The 18,053-nt window shown below is 49.6% G+C and overlaps 1 protein-coding gene across 6 annotated transcripts in view; it reads left to right on the plus strand.

Moving 5' to 3' along the window:
• Positions 1 to 674: 674 nt before the first annotated feature.
• NLGN2 (neuroligin 2) overlaps positions 675 to 18,053 on the plus strand; it is a gene marked incomplete at both ends in the record, with an annotated part of 30,950 nt that continues 13,571 nt past the window's right edge. For 2 of the 6 annotated variants that reach the window (XM_083377662.1, XM_083377663.1), the window contains one exon: positions 810 to 1,197. In XM_083377662.1, the coding sequence (XP_083233788.1) occupies positions 1,020 to 1,197 (178 nt within the window). Of the gene's footprint in view, positions 1,198 to 9,282; positions 9,340 to 18,053 lie in introns of all 6 variants that reach the window. The other 4 variants (XM_083377665.1, XM_083377666.1, XM_083377661.1 and 1 more) reach the window with 3 other exon arrangements.

An 18,053-nucleotide genomic window follows, 5' to 3' on the forward strand; every position in this document is an offset into this window, starting at 1 on the left:
ACCCACCCTGATGTTTATTCCTCCCCACGGTGGCCTGATGGTTGCATTCTCTCGAGTTCCTCATGAAGACGTGGTCCTTCCCTCTTCCTCTTTGGAACTGGGACTCCTCGGTGAGATGCTGGCCTTCGGTTGCTTCGGCATCTTCTCGAAGTCCACCACAAGAACGGGGTCTCCTACGCTTTGCTCACCCCAGTTTATGCTCGAGGAAGGCAAGGTTTAGGGTTGGGGAGACTCGGGGGTGTGTGAGTTCAAAGAGGTCTCCTGGGGAGGAAAGGGAACCTCTTTATCGGAGTGGAGAAGACCACCTTCTTCCTGGACACCTGGCTCCACCTGCTCCTACCTGCTTGCCCTTTCTCTCTGGTTGACCCACAACTTCCGTTCTCTCTCTCCCGCTCCCTGAACCTCTAGGTGCCTCTCTCCCTGGAGGTCGTGCTGCTCCCGACCCACCATGGAACGCAACAGATGTCCGATCTGTGCCAGAACATTTGTGTGGGTCACCTGCTAGGACCGCTGGGTTTCATCACCTTCTCAGCTCCCGCTGCCACCTCTCTGGCCTACGTCCTCCTCCTCCTCTTCTTCTTCTGCTGGTGCTGCCACCCGGGTCAACCGTTCTGACTCTCCCCCCCACCCTCCCCTTGTGAAGGACCACTGGCCTGGCCTCCTCTCCGGTCACCATGTTCCTCTCGTCCCCGAGCTTCGTCCGCCGGGTGCTGAACGTCCGGTCAGGTTCGGCCCTCCTTTTCTGGCTCCTGGGGCTGGCCCTGCGCCCGTCGTCCCTCTCGGGGCAGAAGCCCGAAGACAAGTACCCCGTGGTGCCCACCAACTACGGGAAGCTGCGGGGAATCAAGAAAGGCCTGAACAACGAGATCCTCGGCCCCGTGGTGCAGTACCTGGGCATCCCATACGCCACGCCGCCCGTCGGCGAGCGACGCTTCCAGCCGCCCGAGGCGCCGGCTTCCTGGTCCGAGGTGCGCAATGCCACCGCTTTCGCCCCGGTCTGCCCGCAGAACATCCACGGCATGCTGCCCGCCATCATGCTGCCCGTGTGGTTCACCGACAATCTGGAGATCGTGGCCGGGTACGTGCAGAATCAAAGCGAAGACTGCCTCTACCTCAACGTCTACGTCCCCATGGAGGATGGTAAGCAGGCGGAAGGGGGGGGGCAGCAGGGAGGGGATGGGTGGGCACAGGGGGGGTGTCTTAGGCCCCTTCTCGGTCCCACCGGGCCACTGGAGGGGCCTTCCCCACCAAAGCCCCCCCTTTTCTCTCAAGTCTCTCTCCCGCTCGAATTCTCCCACCCGCCCACCGACTCAGCGTACCAGCACCCCTTCTCCATCGCCCTGCCCAAGCTGTGCCCACCCCATCTTCTTTGGAGGGGGGGCATTGGGGCTGTCTTCAAGGGGGCAAATGAGGTCCCCTTTCCTTGGGGGGGGTTCTCCCTCTGGCAAATGAGGGCCCCTTGGGGTCTCCCTCTGCAGGTGGGTGAGGGGCAGCTGGCGCCGAAGGGCAGGAGGTCTTGTTCTTTTTGCTCTGCGGGGTGGGGCTCACGAAATCTGGACGGAGCCGCCCTCCCCAAGGGAGGGAACGCACCGATGCTCAGCTAGGCCAGTTCCGGTCCATCCGGGACCCCCCCTCTCCTTCTTTTTCCAGCCCAATCTCAAGTTTGTCCTGGAGGACCCACAATCTTCTTGAGAACGTTTCCACAGTTTTAGTGACCGTTCAAAGTTACGAAAAATGACGCATTTTTCACACTTACGACCTTTGCAACCTCCTCGTGGTCACCCGATCGACATTCAGACGCTGGTGACTGACTCGTATCTACGACGGTCGCAGTGTCCTGGGGTCGCGCGATTCCCCCTTTGGCCGACCGTCTGGCTAGCCAAGTCAGCGGGGGAAGACGGATTTGCTGAATGGCCGGGTTGCTCACTTAGTGACTGCGAGGATTCACTTAACACCTTCGGTTGTAAAACGAGGCAAAACTCGCTTAACAAAGGCCTCGCTTAACGAAGGGAATTTTGGGCTGCGTTGTGGTCGTAAGACGAGGTATCTGCTTTTTTTCAGATTCCAGATCTCTCCCCCCCTGCCCCCACCCCATTCCACCAGGGTTGCCCCCAGCTTTTCAGACACGGCTGGGAGGCCACCTGGAGAGGTTGGAGATCCTGGGTGCGAAATATGGAACTTTGGCTTCCACCACAGCAAAATGGGGTGCCCCCCCCTTAATTAGGCAGCTGCTCCCCTATTTCCAGCACCCTCTTTGCTGAACGCCTCCTTCCCCCAAATTTGGCCTTCTGACTCCTGGTGCCAGTTTTGGACCTCGCCATGCTTGGCGGCAACTCAAGCCCCCTCCCCTGAAAGAGGGTCCATGCCCTGCAAAGCCCCCACCCCGCCTGACCAGCAGGCAGAAGCCCAACAGGTCCTGTCTCCTGGACTTGGCAGGCTGCTTGCCGAAATTCCTGTCCAGTCAATACCAGTCGGTCTCATAATAATAATAATAATAATAATAATAATAATAATAATAGTCGGAAGGGACCTTGGAGGTCATCTAGTCCAGCCCCCTGCCCAAGCAGGAAACCGTTTCAGACAAATGGCTATCCAGTCTCTTCTTAAAAACTTCCAGTGTTGGAGCATTTTGGCACGCAGATAGGCAAATGCACACTCTCACCTGGGGGGGGGCTTCTTCTGCCATGATGGGTGCTGGGTGTGGGTCTCCCCCCTCCCCCAACAGGAACAGGAGTGCTGGCAGGGAAACCCCCTCCTCTCCTTGCCTTGAGCTTTTCTGAACCTGGCACCCCCCCCTCCCCAGTTGGCAGGCAGGAAGAGTAACGGATCTCCCACCCTTCCTTGGTCCCCCACTGGGCTCGGTTGGGTGAGTGGGGGGTCTCCCTCCTTCCCTCCCCAGCCCCCAAACCTTGGGGGCGACATCCAAGCCTCAACCAAAGCCAAAGGGAAAATATGGGGGTTTGTGTGGTAGGTAGAGATTTTATTTTATTTTATTTTATTATTATTATTTATTCTTTTATTCTTTTATTTTTTTATTTTATTATTATTATTATTTTTTTATTTTATTTTTAATTAATTTAATTTAATTTAAATTTAATTTTTATTCTATTTTTATTATTATTATTATTATTATTATTATTATTATTATTATTATTATTATTATTATTATTATTATTATTATTATAAAAAGAAACACAGGCAGTCCTCAACTTACGACCGCTTTTCCATAGCTAAGGGAGGTCTCCGTTAAGTGAGCCTTGCCCCTGTTTTGTCCCCTTGCTTTTCCCTTTTGCGAACCAAACCTCTCCTGCAGACGTAAAGCGGGCGACGCGGCCGTTAAGCGAATCCGCCTTTGCTCGTCGGGCAGGTGCAAAAGGGACCCCGCCACGGTCATAAATGCGAGTCCGTTGCCAAGCGTCCCGAATCCCGATCAGGAGACCCCTGGGGACGCCGCCACGGTCGTCCGGGTGTAAATCGATCCTAAGTCCCTTTCTCTCCCCCCCGCCCCCCGGCGCTGTTGTCACTTTGAGCGGTCACTAAACGGGCTGTCGTAAGTCAGGGACGACCCGTCGTCAACCCGGGGCTGGTTTTGAAAGCCTCGTGAGCCTCCCTCTCCTCCCTCCCAGCCGGGTGTCCCCCCCCTCCCCAATTTCCTAGGCCTTGCCACTTCTTTTGCAGCACTGCTAAGTCAGTTGCCTTGGCAACAAGGAAAAAAAATGGCATTAAAAAAAACACCACCCAGCTCAAACAAATCCCAAACCCAGAGACAACACAAGAAGACAGCTGAGGGTCCCTTTTTTTGCTGCTGCTGCTGGTGGGGGTGGCGGTGCAAGCCCCCCTCCCCAAAATCTCATGTCCCCCCCCCTTTTGTCCCCCCCCCTTCTCTGCCACACCAGCTTTTTGCAGAGTCTCCTCCATGATGCTTTGCAGGGAAACCTCCCGCTGGGCGCCTGCCCCCCTCCATCAGAAGGGGGAGGGGAGGGGGTTCCCCGGGGGGTGGGGTGGGCGGCAGAACCCCCTGTCCTACACACACACACACAAACACACACACACACACACACACGCACGCACACAGGCAATCCTCAGCGTTTCTGCTGAGGTGAAGAAGGAGGCTGGCAAGTTTATATCAGGTGAAAAATGGTTTAATTTGAAAGAGGGGAGGGGCGATTCCAGGCTTGGGGTCCAGATTCAGCCCCCTCCCCTCCTCTCCTCTTCTTCTGTCTTCCTCCCTCCCTCCTCCTCCTCTTTGTCCTTCTTCCTTCCTTCCTTCCTTCCTCCTCCTGCTTCTCCTCTTCCTCTTCCTCCTCCCCTCCCCTCTTCCTCTTCCTCCTTCTTTTTTGCTTCCTGCTTCTCCTCTTCCTCTTCTTGCTCCCTTCCCCTCCTCTTCATCCTTCCTTCTTCCTCCTCCTCCTCTTCTTCCTTCTTCCTCCTGCTTCTCCTCTTCCTCTTCCCCCAACCCCTCCTCTTCCTCCTCCAGTCCCCTTCTCCTCCCCCTTTCCTTCTTCCTTCCTCTTCCAACTTCTCCTCTTCCTCCTCCCCTCCCCTCCCCTCCTCTTCTTCCTTCTTCCTTCCTCTTCCAGCTTCTCCTCTTCCTACTCTTAATAATAATAATAATAATAATAATAATAATAATAATAATAATAATAATAATAATAATAATGATGATGATGATGATGATGATGTTGGAAGGGACCTTGGAGGTCATCTAGTCCAACCCCCTGCTCAGGCAGGAGACCCTATACCATTTCAGGCAAATGGCTGTCCAGTCTCTTCTTAAAAACCTCCAGTGTTGGAACATTCACAACTTCTGGAGGCAGGTTGTTCCACTGGTTAATTGTTCTAACTTTCAAGAAATTCCTCCTCAGTTCCAGGTTGCTTCTCTCCTTGACTAGTTTCCATCCGTTGCTTCTTGTCCCGCTTTCAGGCGCTTTGGAGAATAGCTTGACTCCCTCTTCTTTGGGGCAGCCCCTGAGATATTGGAACACTGCTATCATGTCACCCCTCACCCTCCTCTTCATTAAACTACACATACCCAATTCCAGCAACCGTTCCCAATATGTTTTAGCCTCCAGTCCCCCAATCATCTTCGTTGCTCTTCTCTGCACTCCTTCTAGAGTCCCAACAACTTTTTTCCATCATGGGGACCAAAACTGGATGCCGTATTCCAGGTGTGGCCTTACCAAGGCCTTGTAAAGTAGGATTAATACTTCACTTGATCTTGATTCTATCCCTCTGTTAATGCAGCCTAGCACTGTGTTGGCTTTTTTGGCAGCTGCCGCACACGGCTGGCTCATATTGAAGTGATTGTCCACTAGGACTCTGAGATCCCTCTCACAGTTACTACTCTTGAGCAAGGTACCCCCTACCTCCTTCCTCTCTTCTTCATCCTTCTGCCTTCCTTCTTCTTCTTCCTCTTCTTCTTCTTCCCTCCTCTTCCTCTTCCCCCACCCCCTCCTCTTCCTCCTCTTCCTCCTCCAGTCCCCCTCCTCCCCTTGTCCTTCTTCCTTCTTCCTCCTCCTGGGAGGAGACATGCGCAACAGACAGGATGCAATATTTTCCTGGGGTCCTCTCCTCCTCCTCCTCCTCCTCCTCCTCCTCCCCCCCACCTTCCTGCAATTCCTACTTAGTCAAGTCAGACCACCAAAAGTACAGACAGCCTCCCCCCCAGCCCCCCACGATATGCCATTAAAGAAATCTGTTTGTGGTTTACTTGAAATTAGATTGGATGTTCTCCCCCCCCGATAATTAAAAGTCAGCCCCCCCCTCCCCAGAAAGTCAGGTGGGCTGGCTTGCAGCATTGCAGTGTAAATCCACATAAATCTGCACCGCAGACTGAAAGGAGGGCCGCTCAATTTTTTTCCTCCCCAGGAAAGAGAGAGGTGTTGCTAGGTGTGGGGGGGGGAGGAAGGCAGCTGTGGTTTTTCCAACTATCTCTATGGAAAATAATTAATTGGGGGCAGGAAATTGGCTGATGAAGCCGGGGTGCCCCGCGGAGCCCATAAAAGGAAGCTTCCACTCAATTCTTCTAACTCATTAATCCACAAAAACATTCCAGGTTGTCCCCGACTTACGACGGCGATTGGGGCCAAAAATTTCTGCTGCTAAGCGAGACGTTGGTTCGGCGAAGTTTTTTGCCTCGTTTTACAACCTTCTTTGCCGCTGTCGTTAAGTGAATCGCCACGGTTGATAAGTCAATAACCCAGTCCTTAAATGAATCCGGCTTTCCCTGCTGACTTTGCTTGTCGGAAGGTCTCAAAATGGGGATCGCGCGACACCCCCCACCCCACCCCGGGACGCCACGACCGTCATAAATACGAGTCGCTCACCAAGTGGCTGAGTTTTGATCCCGTGACCAGGGGGACGGCTGCGACGGTCGTAAGTGTGTGAAAAACGGTCCTAAGTCACTTTTTTTCCAGTGCCATTGCAACTTGGAACGGTCACTAAATGAACTGTCGTAAGTCGGGGACTGCTTGAACTCCTCCCCCCCCCAATAAATAAATAAATAAATAAATAAATAAATAAATTATAAGGGAATTGCCACCGATCCGCCCAGCTGCGATTCCCCAAAATGGGAAGGCTGTAAAAACAGGTTTGGGGGGTTGGCTATATTTTCCACAGCTTTAAATAAAAGGAAAAAGAAAAAGAAAAATGTTGCGGGATAAATTCAGTTGATTGCCCAGGTGTGGCGAGCGGATACCTTTTATGGGGTCTTCCGTGGACCCCTCCCCATCTGAACCCAGGCGGTGCTTTTTGCAGTTCAACGGGAACCCAGGTGGTGCTTTTTGCAGTTCCAAGGAAGGATAGACAACTCCTGGATCAGGCGCCCCCCCCTCCCCAGGTTGCCCAACCCCCTGGGGGGGGTAATGATGGGCGTTGCTGTCCTGCACATCTGGAGTGCACGTAGCTGGGGGCCAACAGGATAGGGTTGAACCGGTTCCTGTGAGCTGCGTCCCAATTGGAGCACGCTGGGAATTATAGTTCTGGAAGGAAAAGTGAGAAAGACTGCAATTCCCAGGATTTTGGGGGGGGTGTGCTGTAGTGGGAGGAAGGGAAGGGTAGGGCAGTTGGAAAGGATTAGGGGGGGTCCTTGTGGGTGGGTGAGGGATTCAGGATTGGGGGCTCCTGAGCTGTTGAGAATCCGGAGCCTGGGGGGGGGTCCCTCTTGCACCTGGTAATTGTTCATCCCCATATAATAATAATAATAAGTTGGAAGGGACCTTGGAGGTCATCTAGTCCAACCCCCTGCTCAGGCAGGAAACCCTATACCATTTCAGACAAATGGCTGAAATAGGGCGGAGAAAGGAAGGGGGCCCTCTCCCCCACTTGGCCAACGGAGCTGGTGGGAAAATTCGCACCCTTCCCCCGACATCCCCTCTGGCCCACCCAGACGCCACCCCTTGCCGGCTCCTGTATCAGTCCATGTTCCATCCTCCACTGCCTTCCCCCCCTGGAGAGGGTAGGAGCTCGGAGTCCTCAGCCAAGGTTGAGCCCATCTGAAAGAGTTGAGGGCCATCTCTCTGCCACTTCTGGCATGCTGTGGGCCCCAGAAAAGACAGGGCAAATTGGGGGTGCATGTGTGGGTCCTCCCGATGGTCCCCTAAAGCCGGAACCCCGGTTTCCCGATGATTGGGATGGTTGCAGGGGGGAGGGGGCTGATGGCAGAGACAAAAGATGGAGAACTTTGCTTGCTGGAAGCTTCTCCACCTTTGAAGAAGATCACAAAAGGCGCCATTGTCCGTCTTCCCGGGACCCTTCCGGCGCTTACTCCCTTCCGCCATTTGAGCACCCCCGTCTGCTGGGCTCCACCTTGGATGGGCTCCAGGGAAGAACTGTGGCCCTGAGACCCACAAGGCCTGCCTGTTTGGTCTCAAGAGCCCCCCGTCCCTGCAGACTGGGGGAGGGGGGGCTTTGCATGCGAAGGAGGTCAATAAAGTCAAAATGGCATCCACAGCTGCCTGTTCGACTCCCCAATTCTTCTGTAGGGGTGTGGCATGCAAAACCAGGCTGCAATTGCACACTTGCAGTTGCCCTCTTTGACCGTTTTGACTCCTAATTCCCCCCCCCCATTTTCTACCTTCTTGGCTTGGTCCCCCAATAGTCCAGCTTTTTCCGTAAGTAAAACTTGCAGATGGTTGTAAGCAAAACACAACAGACTGTCGCCTCCTTTCCATTTAGCCCTTGGGTCTGTTCTCCCACCGTCCTCCTGGCAGGGCTGGTTAATTGAAGGGGGTCTCCAAAAGGTGGCCCCTTTAACTCCCAGAATTCCCCAGCCAGCAAGGGTTTACCAGAATTCAGCACGGATAGGACAAGAACAAAGGTGGCTAGATGACCTTTATTGAGTTTTTTTTTTTTGAAAGGGTAACTTACTTAATAGATGGTGGGAATGCAGTAGACGTAATATATCTTGAAGACAGGGAAGTGGGAAAAAAAAGCTGGCTGTGGAATTCTGGGAGTTGAAGTCCCCAGGTCTTAAAGTGGCCAGGTTTGGAGACCCCTGATGTACAGAATCAAACAGACTGCTGGAAATTGGTATCCTTGGCGCTGTTTTTCCTAGATTGTTTTCATTAACTTTATAGTAGGGTCCCCAGACCTGGTCTCTTTAAGACTTGTGAACTTCGACTTCCAGCTGGGGAATTCTGGGAGTCGAAGTTCACAAGTCTTAACATTGCCAAGTTTGGAGACTTCTGGGTTAATCCTACAATGCCAGGCAGGTATCCAAGCACGAATAAGCTGGCTGGGAAGTTTCCACCCCAGTTGAACGTCTACCTGTCCGCCCCTTATGAAATGCAGAGCTAGGGAGAGAAAAAAAAACAAAACGGTAGGATTGGAACTCGGGATCCGAGCCCTCATTTCCCGCTCTTGAGGTGTCCAAGCGGGGAAAGAAAATTTGTTTCCGTCCATTTCCGAATTTAACCGTCTGCCATCGCCCGATTTGCTTCCTCTCTAACCAACCTTTCGTTTCACAGCTTCTCGTATTTCTGTGTTGTATTATTATTATTTATTTATTTTTCTGGTGGGGGGGGGGAAAACAAAAATAATTCACTCGCGCACACGTGATACGGAATCCCAGAAAAACGAAACCAGAGGAAAAGAAACACAAAAAAACACACCCCCTAAAGATCGTTTGTATTTTGCTAAAAGAAAAAACAAAAACACCCCAAAAACTGTTTTTTCCCTTTTTGATGCACCAAAAAAAAAATATCTCTTTTTTTTCTTGATCTTTCTCTCTCTTTTTTTCCCCCTGTCCCATTTTTCCTTTTTCTTCTTTTTTCTTGTTCGTAGGTCCGCTCACGAAAAAGCGTGAGGAAGCGTCCGCTAACAGCCCCACTCCAGACGAAGGTATTTTTTTTATGCATGTTTCACAGTCTTGCTTTTTTTAAAAAAATATATATATAAAAAAATAAAAATTTTACTTTTTCGTTTTTTGGTTTTTAACTACTTCTTCTTCTTCTTCTTCTTTTTTTTTTTTAAAAAAAATAAAAACCGGAACAAATGAAATATATACGTATGAACTTTTGGCCAGCCCTTCTCCCTTTTTTTTTTTTCCTTTTTTTATCTTCGAACCAAAAAGCCTTTCTTCTCTTCTTGTTTTCCAAAAATCTTCACAATTTTCAGCAGCCGTTCAGTTTCCTTCCGTTCATTAGCTTCTTTTTTTCTTTTCTTTTTTTTGTAATTCCTCGGTTTTTTTGGGCAGGGAAAAAAATGCCCTTTATCCAAGTCGATCAGCAGACAGAGAAGCTTAAGTGAGTTTTTGTTTTAAAAAAAAAAGAAAAAGAGAAGAGCTTTAGCTGGGTTTGGGAACTGTACAGGTAGTCCTCGACTTACGATTGCAGTTGAGCCCAAAATTTCGGTCGCTAAGCGAGACGGTTGTTGAGTTTTGCTCCATTTTACGACTTTTCTCGCCACTGTTGTTGCTAAGTAAATCACTCCATTTGCTAAGTTAGTAAAACGGTCGTTAAGTGAATCTGGCTTCAGAAGGTCGCAAAAGGGGGTCGTGTGACCACACACACACACACACACACACACACACGGGATGCAGCGACCGTTGTAAATATGAGTCAAGTTTGCAAGCGTGACCACAGGGATGCTGTCAAGGTCGTAAGTGTGGAAAACGGTCAGAAGTCACTTTTTTTCTCCCAGTTGCTTCAAATGGTCACTAAATGAATGCTTTTAATTTGAGGACTACATTTATAGGTAGTCCGTAATTCACAACCGTTTGAAGTTGTAATGAAAACAAAAAGTGACTTATGAGCAGCCTTCCCATTTATTGCTTATTAGGCTTGTTTGCAGCATCCCCACGGTCATGTGATCACAATTCAAGTGTTGGCAACTGACATGTACTTAGGACAAAAGCATGGTGGTCATAAGTCAAGGACTACATGCGAAATATTCTTTCAGCCTATTGTCCAGATTGTAATTTAAGGAGGATTTTAAAAAGGATTTTTCTGGAGAATTGACCGAGACCTTATTCAAACCATGACTTTGTAAAAAGAAAGTTGGGGGGCTGGAAGAGGAAAAGAGAGGGGTTTGACTCTTTCCTTTTCCCTTCCTGGGGACGCTAGCCCCCCATGTTTGCATCCTTGTCCCAATTTGCAAATATTTCAAAGGCTTTGCGTCTGGTTCACCTCTGTCCTGAAGGACCAGGATAGATGCAACACCATGGACCTCCTGAATCCATTTTGAGAAATTTTGGACGAACCGTTTTGGAGTTGTGGGTCCTGTATACTAAAGAGGGGGATTGATGTGCCCACAGCACCCCATGAAAGCTTGGTGTCCTGTGTCAATTGTGGCTCTGGGATACATCTTAAAAGAATCTAAGGCTGACTTTCCCGATGGGAATTTGCACCATAATCTGGGTTTCTTCACCAGCTTCATAACCACTGGACCTTCAGCTGAGAATAAAGGGCCAGTTTTCCTGGGAAATGCCTGGATCTAGTCTAGGGATGTCCAACCTGGGCCACTTTTAAGACCTGTGGACTTCAATTCCCAGAATCCCCTAGCATTTAGACTTATGCACCGCTTCATAGTGTTTTACAGCACTCTCTAAGCGGTTTTTATTAATGCATTCCTTTTGATGTGTATATCCATTGTGGCCTGGTCACTCTCTTATAATCCCTTCCTCTGCAATCTCTCTGCTCTAGGGGGTAGGAGAATAAAAACAGACATGGCTGGCTGGGGAATTCTAGGAGTTGAGGTCCACAAGTCTTAAAGTGGCCAAGGTTGGACACCCCTGGTCTAGAATTGGAGCACTGAGGCAGGGCAGAGCAGGGAGGAAAACTCCAGCATCAAACAAGGCTCCCTGCCTGGAGCAGAGTAGAGTAAGCTGGTCCTGGAGCCTCGGGCTATTTGCTTAATTGGCAACCACAAAGGCGCTTCTGGCTAGACAGCAAATGTGCTGAGCTCCTGTCATGCTGGATAGAAGCGAGAGGAATTGGAGATCAAATAGGGGATCCCGGATTTATGGACGGGGAAGGGAGGTGCCCCGCTGGCCTTCCAGGTGGATGGGAGGGGACTGTTGAGGAAGGGTCTTCACCTCCCTGATCTTCATCCAAAGAGGCTGGGGCCGAAATGGGGCTTTTTGTAGGCAAAAATAGCAGGCTTTCTGTCGAGGTCACCCAGTTGAATTTGCAAAGTGCTTTTTGAAATGTGTGGACATTACAGAATGAGATTTGTCACTGAGAAAAAGGAACGGGGGGGGGGGGAGGAAGGAAAGAAAGAAAAAAGGAAGGATGAAAGGAAGGAGAGAAGTGAGGGAAGATAGAAAAGAGGAAGCAAAGGAAAAAGTGGGAGGAAGGAAGGGAAAAGGAAGGGAAAGAATGGGAGGAGGGAAGGAAGGAAGGTAAGAAAAAGGGAAGGGGGATGAAGGAGAAGAATGAAAAAAGATAGAAAAGAGAAAAAGAAGGAAGTAGAGAAAAGGGAGGAAGAGGGAAGGAGATGAGGAAAGGAAGGAAGGAAGGAAGTCCTACAGTGGCTTAAACTAACCCCGTCCAATTACTTCTGTTGTAGCAATGCCTAAAACCCTGCCAGGTAACCTATTTTGCCCCCCAGTCCTCCAGGCCAAAGAGCTGGAGAGAAGGAACAGCTGCCAAAGCCGGCCTCTCCAGGAACAGAACTCACAGGCGTGGCCAGGCAGCCCCAGGATGAGCCCCTAAATACTGATTGGCTGTGCTGGTCAAGCTATGCCGATTGCTCCTTACCTGGCCAGTGGGAGGGGCTTAATGATGTCACGAAGCCTCACCAGGCCTCTTCTTCCCCAGGGGCTGATGGGATACCCTCAACAAAAACTGGGAGGGGGACGTGCTTTACATTCCCCCCCCACACAAAAGGGGATGATTTAACCAAGTTAGCGCGTCACCAAAAAGGAGATTTGAGAGCCAGCAACTGATGAGATAAACTGGGGTTTAACCTCACCAGGACTAGAAACTTGCTTTTCAAACCGTGATGATGGATATTTTAGCCAGATATACATACATACATACATACATACATACATACATACATACATATATATATATATATATATATATATACAGTTTAAGCTTTTATTCGGGGTTAATCCCACTGAATTAGACGGGCTAGGCGCTCCAGTTTCAGAGCGGGGGTGTTGTTTGCAGACGTAGCACAATGTGTGATGGGGCTGGGCAGCATTTCACATCCAGAGCCAGAAAAGGTGCTTTTCCGCAGGCGGGGGCTGTGAAATCCACCCCCACCCCGAATCCCAGGAGATTGCTTTGTCCTAGGATTATGGAGTTGGTACAGCTGCACCGTTTTTTCTTTTTTCTTTCAAGAGATGCAGAGAAACCCTCGGGTTTGTGTGTGTCTGTGTGTGTGCGCGCAAAGCATCGTTTGAATCGCCGACCCTGGGCAACCTTGCCTTAAGACCCTCACTTAAATTCTGTGGTTCATCTGCCACTCCCCTCCCCCGTGTGTGTGTGTGTGTGTGTGTGTGTGTGTGTGTGTGAGAGAGAGAGAGAGAGAGAGAGAGAGAGAGAGAGAGAGAGAGAGAGAGAGAGAGAGAGGGAGGACTGAAATAAATTACAGGCCTTTCAAAAAGGTGCTAAGTAGCAGTTCCCGAAGGAAAGTAAAATACATCCCAGATATATTTCTATCATGGTTGTCCACAGGGGTGTAATTGCCGCAGGAGAGAAGGTCTGGTTAGGGTCAGCTGAGGTTTATTTCAAAATTATATGATCTGCAAAATTATTGGGGCTGAGAAGGAAGAGAGGCTGGCGGAGGGTGACTCGGATTGCATGTGTCTGTCTGTGTGATTGTCTGTCTGTCTATCCACCCATTGTATCTTATCATTTGTCTGTCTGTCTGTCTATCCCCATCCTCCATTCATCCGTCAATTGCATCTATCCACCGTTCTCCCCTCAACCATCCATCCATTGTGTCTATCTTTATCGGTCTCCATCTGTCTGTCTGTCTGTCTGTCTGTCTGTCTGTCTCCATCTATCCTTCCCTCTCCTCTCTCATCTGTCTCCATCCAGTCTGTCTGTCTGTCTATCTATCTATCTATCTATCTATCTATCTATCTATCTATCTATCTATCTATCTATCTATCTATCTATCTATCTAATCTATCCATCCATCGATCCATCCATCCATCGATCCATCCATCCATCCATCCATGCTTCTCCTCTCTCCTCTGTCTCCATCCATCCATCCATCCATCCATCCATCCATCCTGTCTGTCTGTCTATCTATCTATCTATCTATCTATCTATCTATCTATCTATCTATCTCCATCCCTCCATTCCCCCATCAATCCAATCTACCTATCAATTTATCTATCTATCTGTCTGTCTATCATGTATCTAGTATATCATTTATCTACATAGATATATAAATAGGCTGAATATATTGATATATAGACTGATTATAGATTCTCTTTTGAGTGGATTGAAAAGATGGAAGGGGAGGGGGTGGCATGCTTGTTTCCTAGTAGAAAGAGTTTCAGCTGCAGCTCTTGGGGGGGTCTTTCAACCCATAAAGAAAAGTGGTCCAGGATTTTGGTAAATTCCCAGCTATCGGGAAGAAAACCCTTCAACCTACAACCTTCCATGCAAGTTTCCTGAACAGCCCCCCCATCGACGGCTCCTATCTACACCCCCTCCCCAAAATGGCGTCACTGTAGATCAGGATTTCTCAACCTTGGCAAGTTTAAGATGGGTAGACTTCAACTTGCAGAATTCCCTCCCCCCTAACACTCTCTGAAGCGGAGAGATTGCAGAGGGAGGGATTATAAGAGAGTAAGCAGGCCACAGTGGGTATATACATCAGAAGGAATGCATTAGTGCCGAGGAATTCTGGGAGTTGAAGTCCACCTATCTTAAAGTTGCTGTAACACGGCTTAAGATTCTTTACTCCGGATTTCATCCGCTTCTCTGCTTCCTGACAAAATCCCAGCCTCGGAATTAGCAAATAGGAGAGAGGAGGCTCCATTGCATCCCTCAGGGGACACACAAGGACATATTCACACAACCAAGTCGCAGAGTTTCAACTGATCAGCATCATCCCCTTCAGCCTCGCTGGTTGCGGAAGCTGGAAGTAACTGTGGGGACGCGGTTTCTTTTAAAACGGTGGTTTCAGAGCAGGCCAGGCTCCAAAGCCACAGCTCAATCCTGGCTTGTTGTAACAGACCACAATTTTAAAGAAACCACCCTCCTTTGAAACTGGCCACAGAGGGCAAAATATGGTTGGCTTTAAGAAATTAATATTTCAAGTTCTCTTCAGCAGCCCAAAGAAGGAGCAGCTTGCAAAGCTGCCTTGGTTGTACGCCTAGACATAGATAGTCCTCGACTTACGACAGAATTTCTGTTGCTAAGCAAGACGGTTGTGAAGTGGAGCACCCACTTTTATGACTTTTTTTCCTATTGTTAAGTGCCATTCTTAAGTGAAAGACATGGTCATTAAGTGAATCCAGCTCCCTTCCTTGACTTCGCTTGTCAGACACCAGCTAGGACGGTTGCAAATGGCGATCACTTGATTCCCCCCAGGATGCGGCAACTGTCAATAAATAAATGCCAGTTGCCAAGTCCCCAAATTTTGATCGCGTGAGTGTGGGGATCCTGTGATGGTCATAAGTGTGAAGGCTGGCCACAAGTCGCTTTTTCCAGTGCCGTCGTAATTCTAATCGTTGCTAAATGAATGGTCATAAGTCGAGGATCGTCTCAGGTCATCCTCGACTTACGAGCGTTCATTTAGCGACCGTTTGAAGTTACAACACCAGGGGGGAAAGTGGACTTGTGAGCATTTTTCACACTTACGACCGTTGAAGCTTCCCCATGGTCACCTGATCAAAATTCAGGCAACTGACTCTTATTTATGACGGTCGCAGTGACCTTCTGACAAGCAAACTCAATGGGGAAGCCAGATTCACTTAAGGACTGTGTGACTCTCTTTAACAACAGCAGTGATTCACTTAACCACGGTGGCAAGAAGAGGGTCATAAAGCTGGGCAAAATTAGATAACGGAACTTTTGGGCTCAATTGCGGTCGTAACTCGAGGACTGCCTGTGCTGGGATTCCTCTCCCCATGTTTTCTGGGCACCGATAATGAGTCCAGATGAAAATGTGGCGTGTCGGAGATGGAAGATTTGGGGAAGTTCCAGGAAGTGCCTGCCTGATCAGCCACTTCTGGAGGTGATCCAGCAGATCTCCTTCCAGAACAGAAAGTGGCTCGTGATGTTCTTGATGTGACGTGGCCTGAAATGCTAGACCGGAACGTTTCATCAAAGGGACAGTGATCTTGGGATTCTCCCCGTCGCTCTCCTGCAGTGACACTGAAGCTGGGTGGACTCCCAGAATTCCCCAGCCAGCCATTCCTGTTTCTTGTCCCCCTCCCCCCATCCCCTAAACCGGAGAGATCGAAGAGGAAGGGATTGAAAGAGAGTAAGTGGGCCACAATGGGTGGATCCATATCCAAAGGAAAAGGTTAGTGCCAGAGAATTCTAGGAGTTGAAGCCCACCCACCTTCAAGTGGCCCTACTGTGTAGGACAGGGGTCTTCAAACTTGGCCCTTTGACGACTTGTGGACTTCAACTCCCAGAATTCCCCAGCCAGCCATGCCTGTTTCTTGTCCCCCTATCCCCTAAAGCAGAGAGATCGAAGAGGAAGGGATTAAAAGAGAGTAAGTGGGCCACAATGGGTGGATCCATATCCAAAGGAAAAGGTTAGTGCCAGAAAATTCTAGGAGTTGAAGCCCACCCACCTTCAAGTGGCCCTACTGTGTAAGACAGGGGTGACTTGTGGACTTCAACTCCCAGAATTCCTCAGCCGGCTGAGGAATTCTGGGAGTTGAAGTCCACAAGTTGTCAAAGGGCCAAGTTTGAAGACCCCTGGTGTAAGACGACCCTGACTAAACCGAGGAAGCCCTTTAGATGTCATCAACATAGGTCCATCTAATGAGAAGGAGAACCCCGAAGAGCAGGATGGAGAGATTGGGGGTGGGGGGGTGTCACCCTTTGGCCAAACCTGAGAGCCTACTGAAGGACTTCTGTTGGGAACTTGGTGTGCAACCCTTTAGGAAGTCTCCTTGTCTCTGTGTTGGTCTAGCTTGCTCAACTTTGCTTACGGAATTCAAGGAAGGAGAATCGGGATGGAACCATGCAGAAGGTGTCCTGAAACTCATGTCAATTCAGAGTTAAGCATCGAATGTTTTCACGACAATCCTAGTTTCCAGTCTAAAAACCATGAAGATGTCTCCCCAGGAGATGTTTCCAAAAGTGGGAATGCTTCTCCTCGGAAGATGTCGTTCTGGGTCTCGTCTATTGTCTATTGTCAGAGGGGGACAACTGAAGAACATCTAACAGAATTAGGAGTCTACTGGAACTAGATAAGAGGTCCTTTACCCAAGACGGAGCTTCCTCACCTAAGTTCTCGAGATGTTTCAGCTGCGGAAATCAGTTCCATGTTTCTACGAGGGGAAGAGTAGACAGTTTGAGTTGAGTCAAGGGTTCTCTGAGCCATGACTTTTAAAAATGCGCTGGCTTGGGAAGGCGCGTTGATTGTTTTTATGGTCCTGGCAGGAAATCAAATTTCCCACCTACAGATCTTCTGGAGATTAGCTCTCACTCCTGCTGGGAAACGCCTTGCAATCTGCTGGGCCGTCAGCGGTACATCGAAAAAGCTGTGATGCCTTCCAGGTGTTTGGGGGCTGCTGGTTGCAAACCCGAAAGTTTCAGGCACCATAGGCCACGTGGCGAGCGCCCCTAGTTGGAAATTGCAGTCCATACAACTTGAATGAGATAGGTAGACGTTAGAACCATCCTTGACAGAATAACAAATGGGAAGGGACCTTAGAGGTCTTCTAGTCCAACCCCCTGCCCAAGCAGGAGACCCCATACTGTTCTGGACCAATGGTTGCCCAATCTCTTCTTAAAAACCTCCAGTGATGGAGCACCCGCAGCTTCTGGTGGCAAGCTGTTCCCTTGGTTAATTGTTCCCGCTGTCAGGAAATTTCTCCTTTCTTCCAGGTTGCTTCTCCCCTTGATGAGTTTCCATCCGTTGTTTTTTGTCTTCTGATGCTTTGAAAGAACGGGCAGAGTCTTTTTTCTTTGTGGCAACCCCTGAGATATTGGAAGACTGCTAGCATGTCGCCCCTAGTCCTTCTTTTCATTAAACTAGACACGCTCAATTCTTGCAAAGGTTGGGCATGGCTAGTTCAGTCCACTAGTAGAATTTGGGCCCCCGAAGATGGTGATGACTTAGAGCAGACATGTCAAACTCGCGACGTCACGCGACGTCGCGCAACGTATCGGAGCCTTTTCGCCATTGCCGGCAATGGGGTGGGTGCAGCTTCCGGATGACGTGTCCAGCCCGTTGGCCGGCAGTTTGACACCCTTGACTCAGAGCAAGGTTTACCAACCTTGGCAACTTTTAAGATGGGTGGACCTCAACTCCCAGAATTCCCCAGCCAGCCACGCATGTTTTTTTGCCCCTCCTACCCTCTAGAGCAGAGAGATTGCAGAGGAAGGGATTACAAGAGAGTAAGTATGGCACAATGGGTACACATAGCAAAAGGAATGCATTAGTGCCAGGGAATTCTGGGA

The sequence above is a fragment of the Vipera ursinii genome (assembly GCF_947247035.1).
Source record: "Vipera ursinii genome assembly, chromosome: Z".
NCBI classification, from domain to species: domain Eukaryota; kingdom Metazoa; phylum Chordata; class Lepidosauria; order Squamata; family Viperidae; genus Vipera; species Vipera ursinii.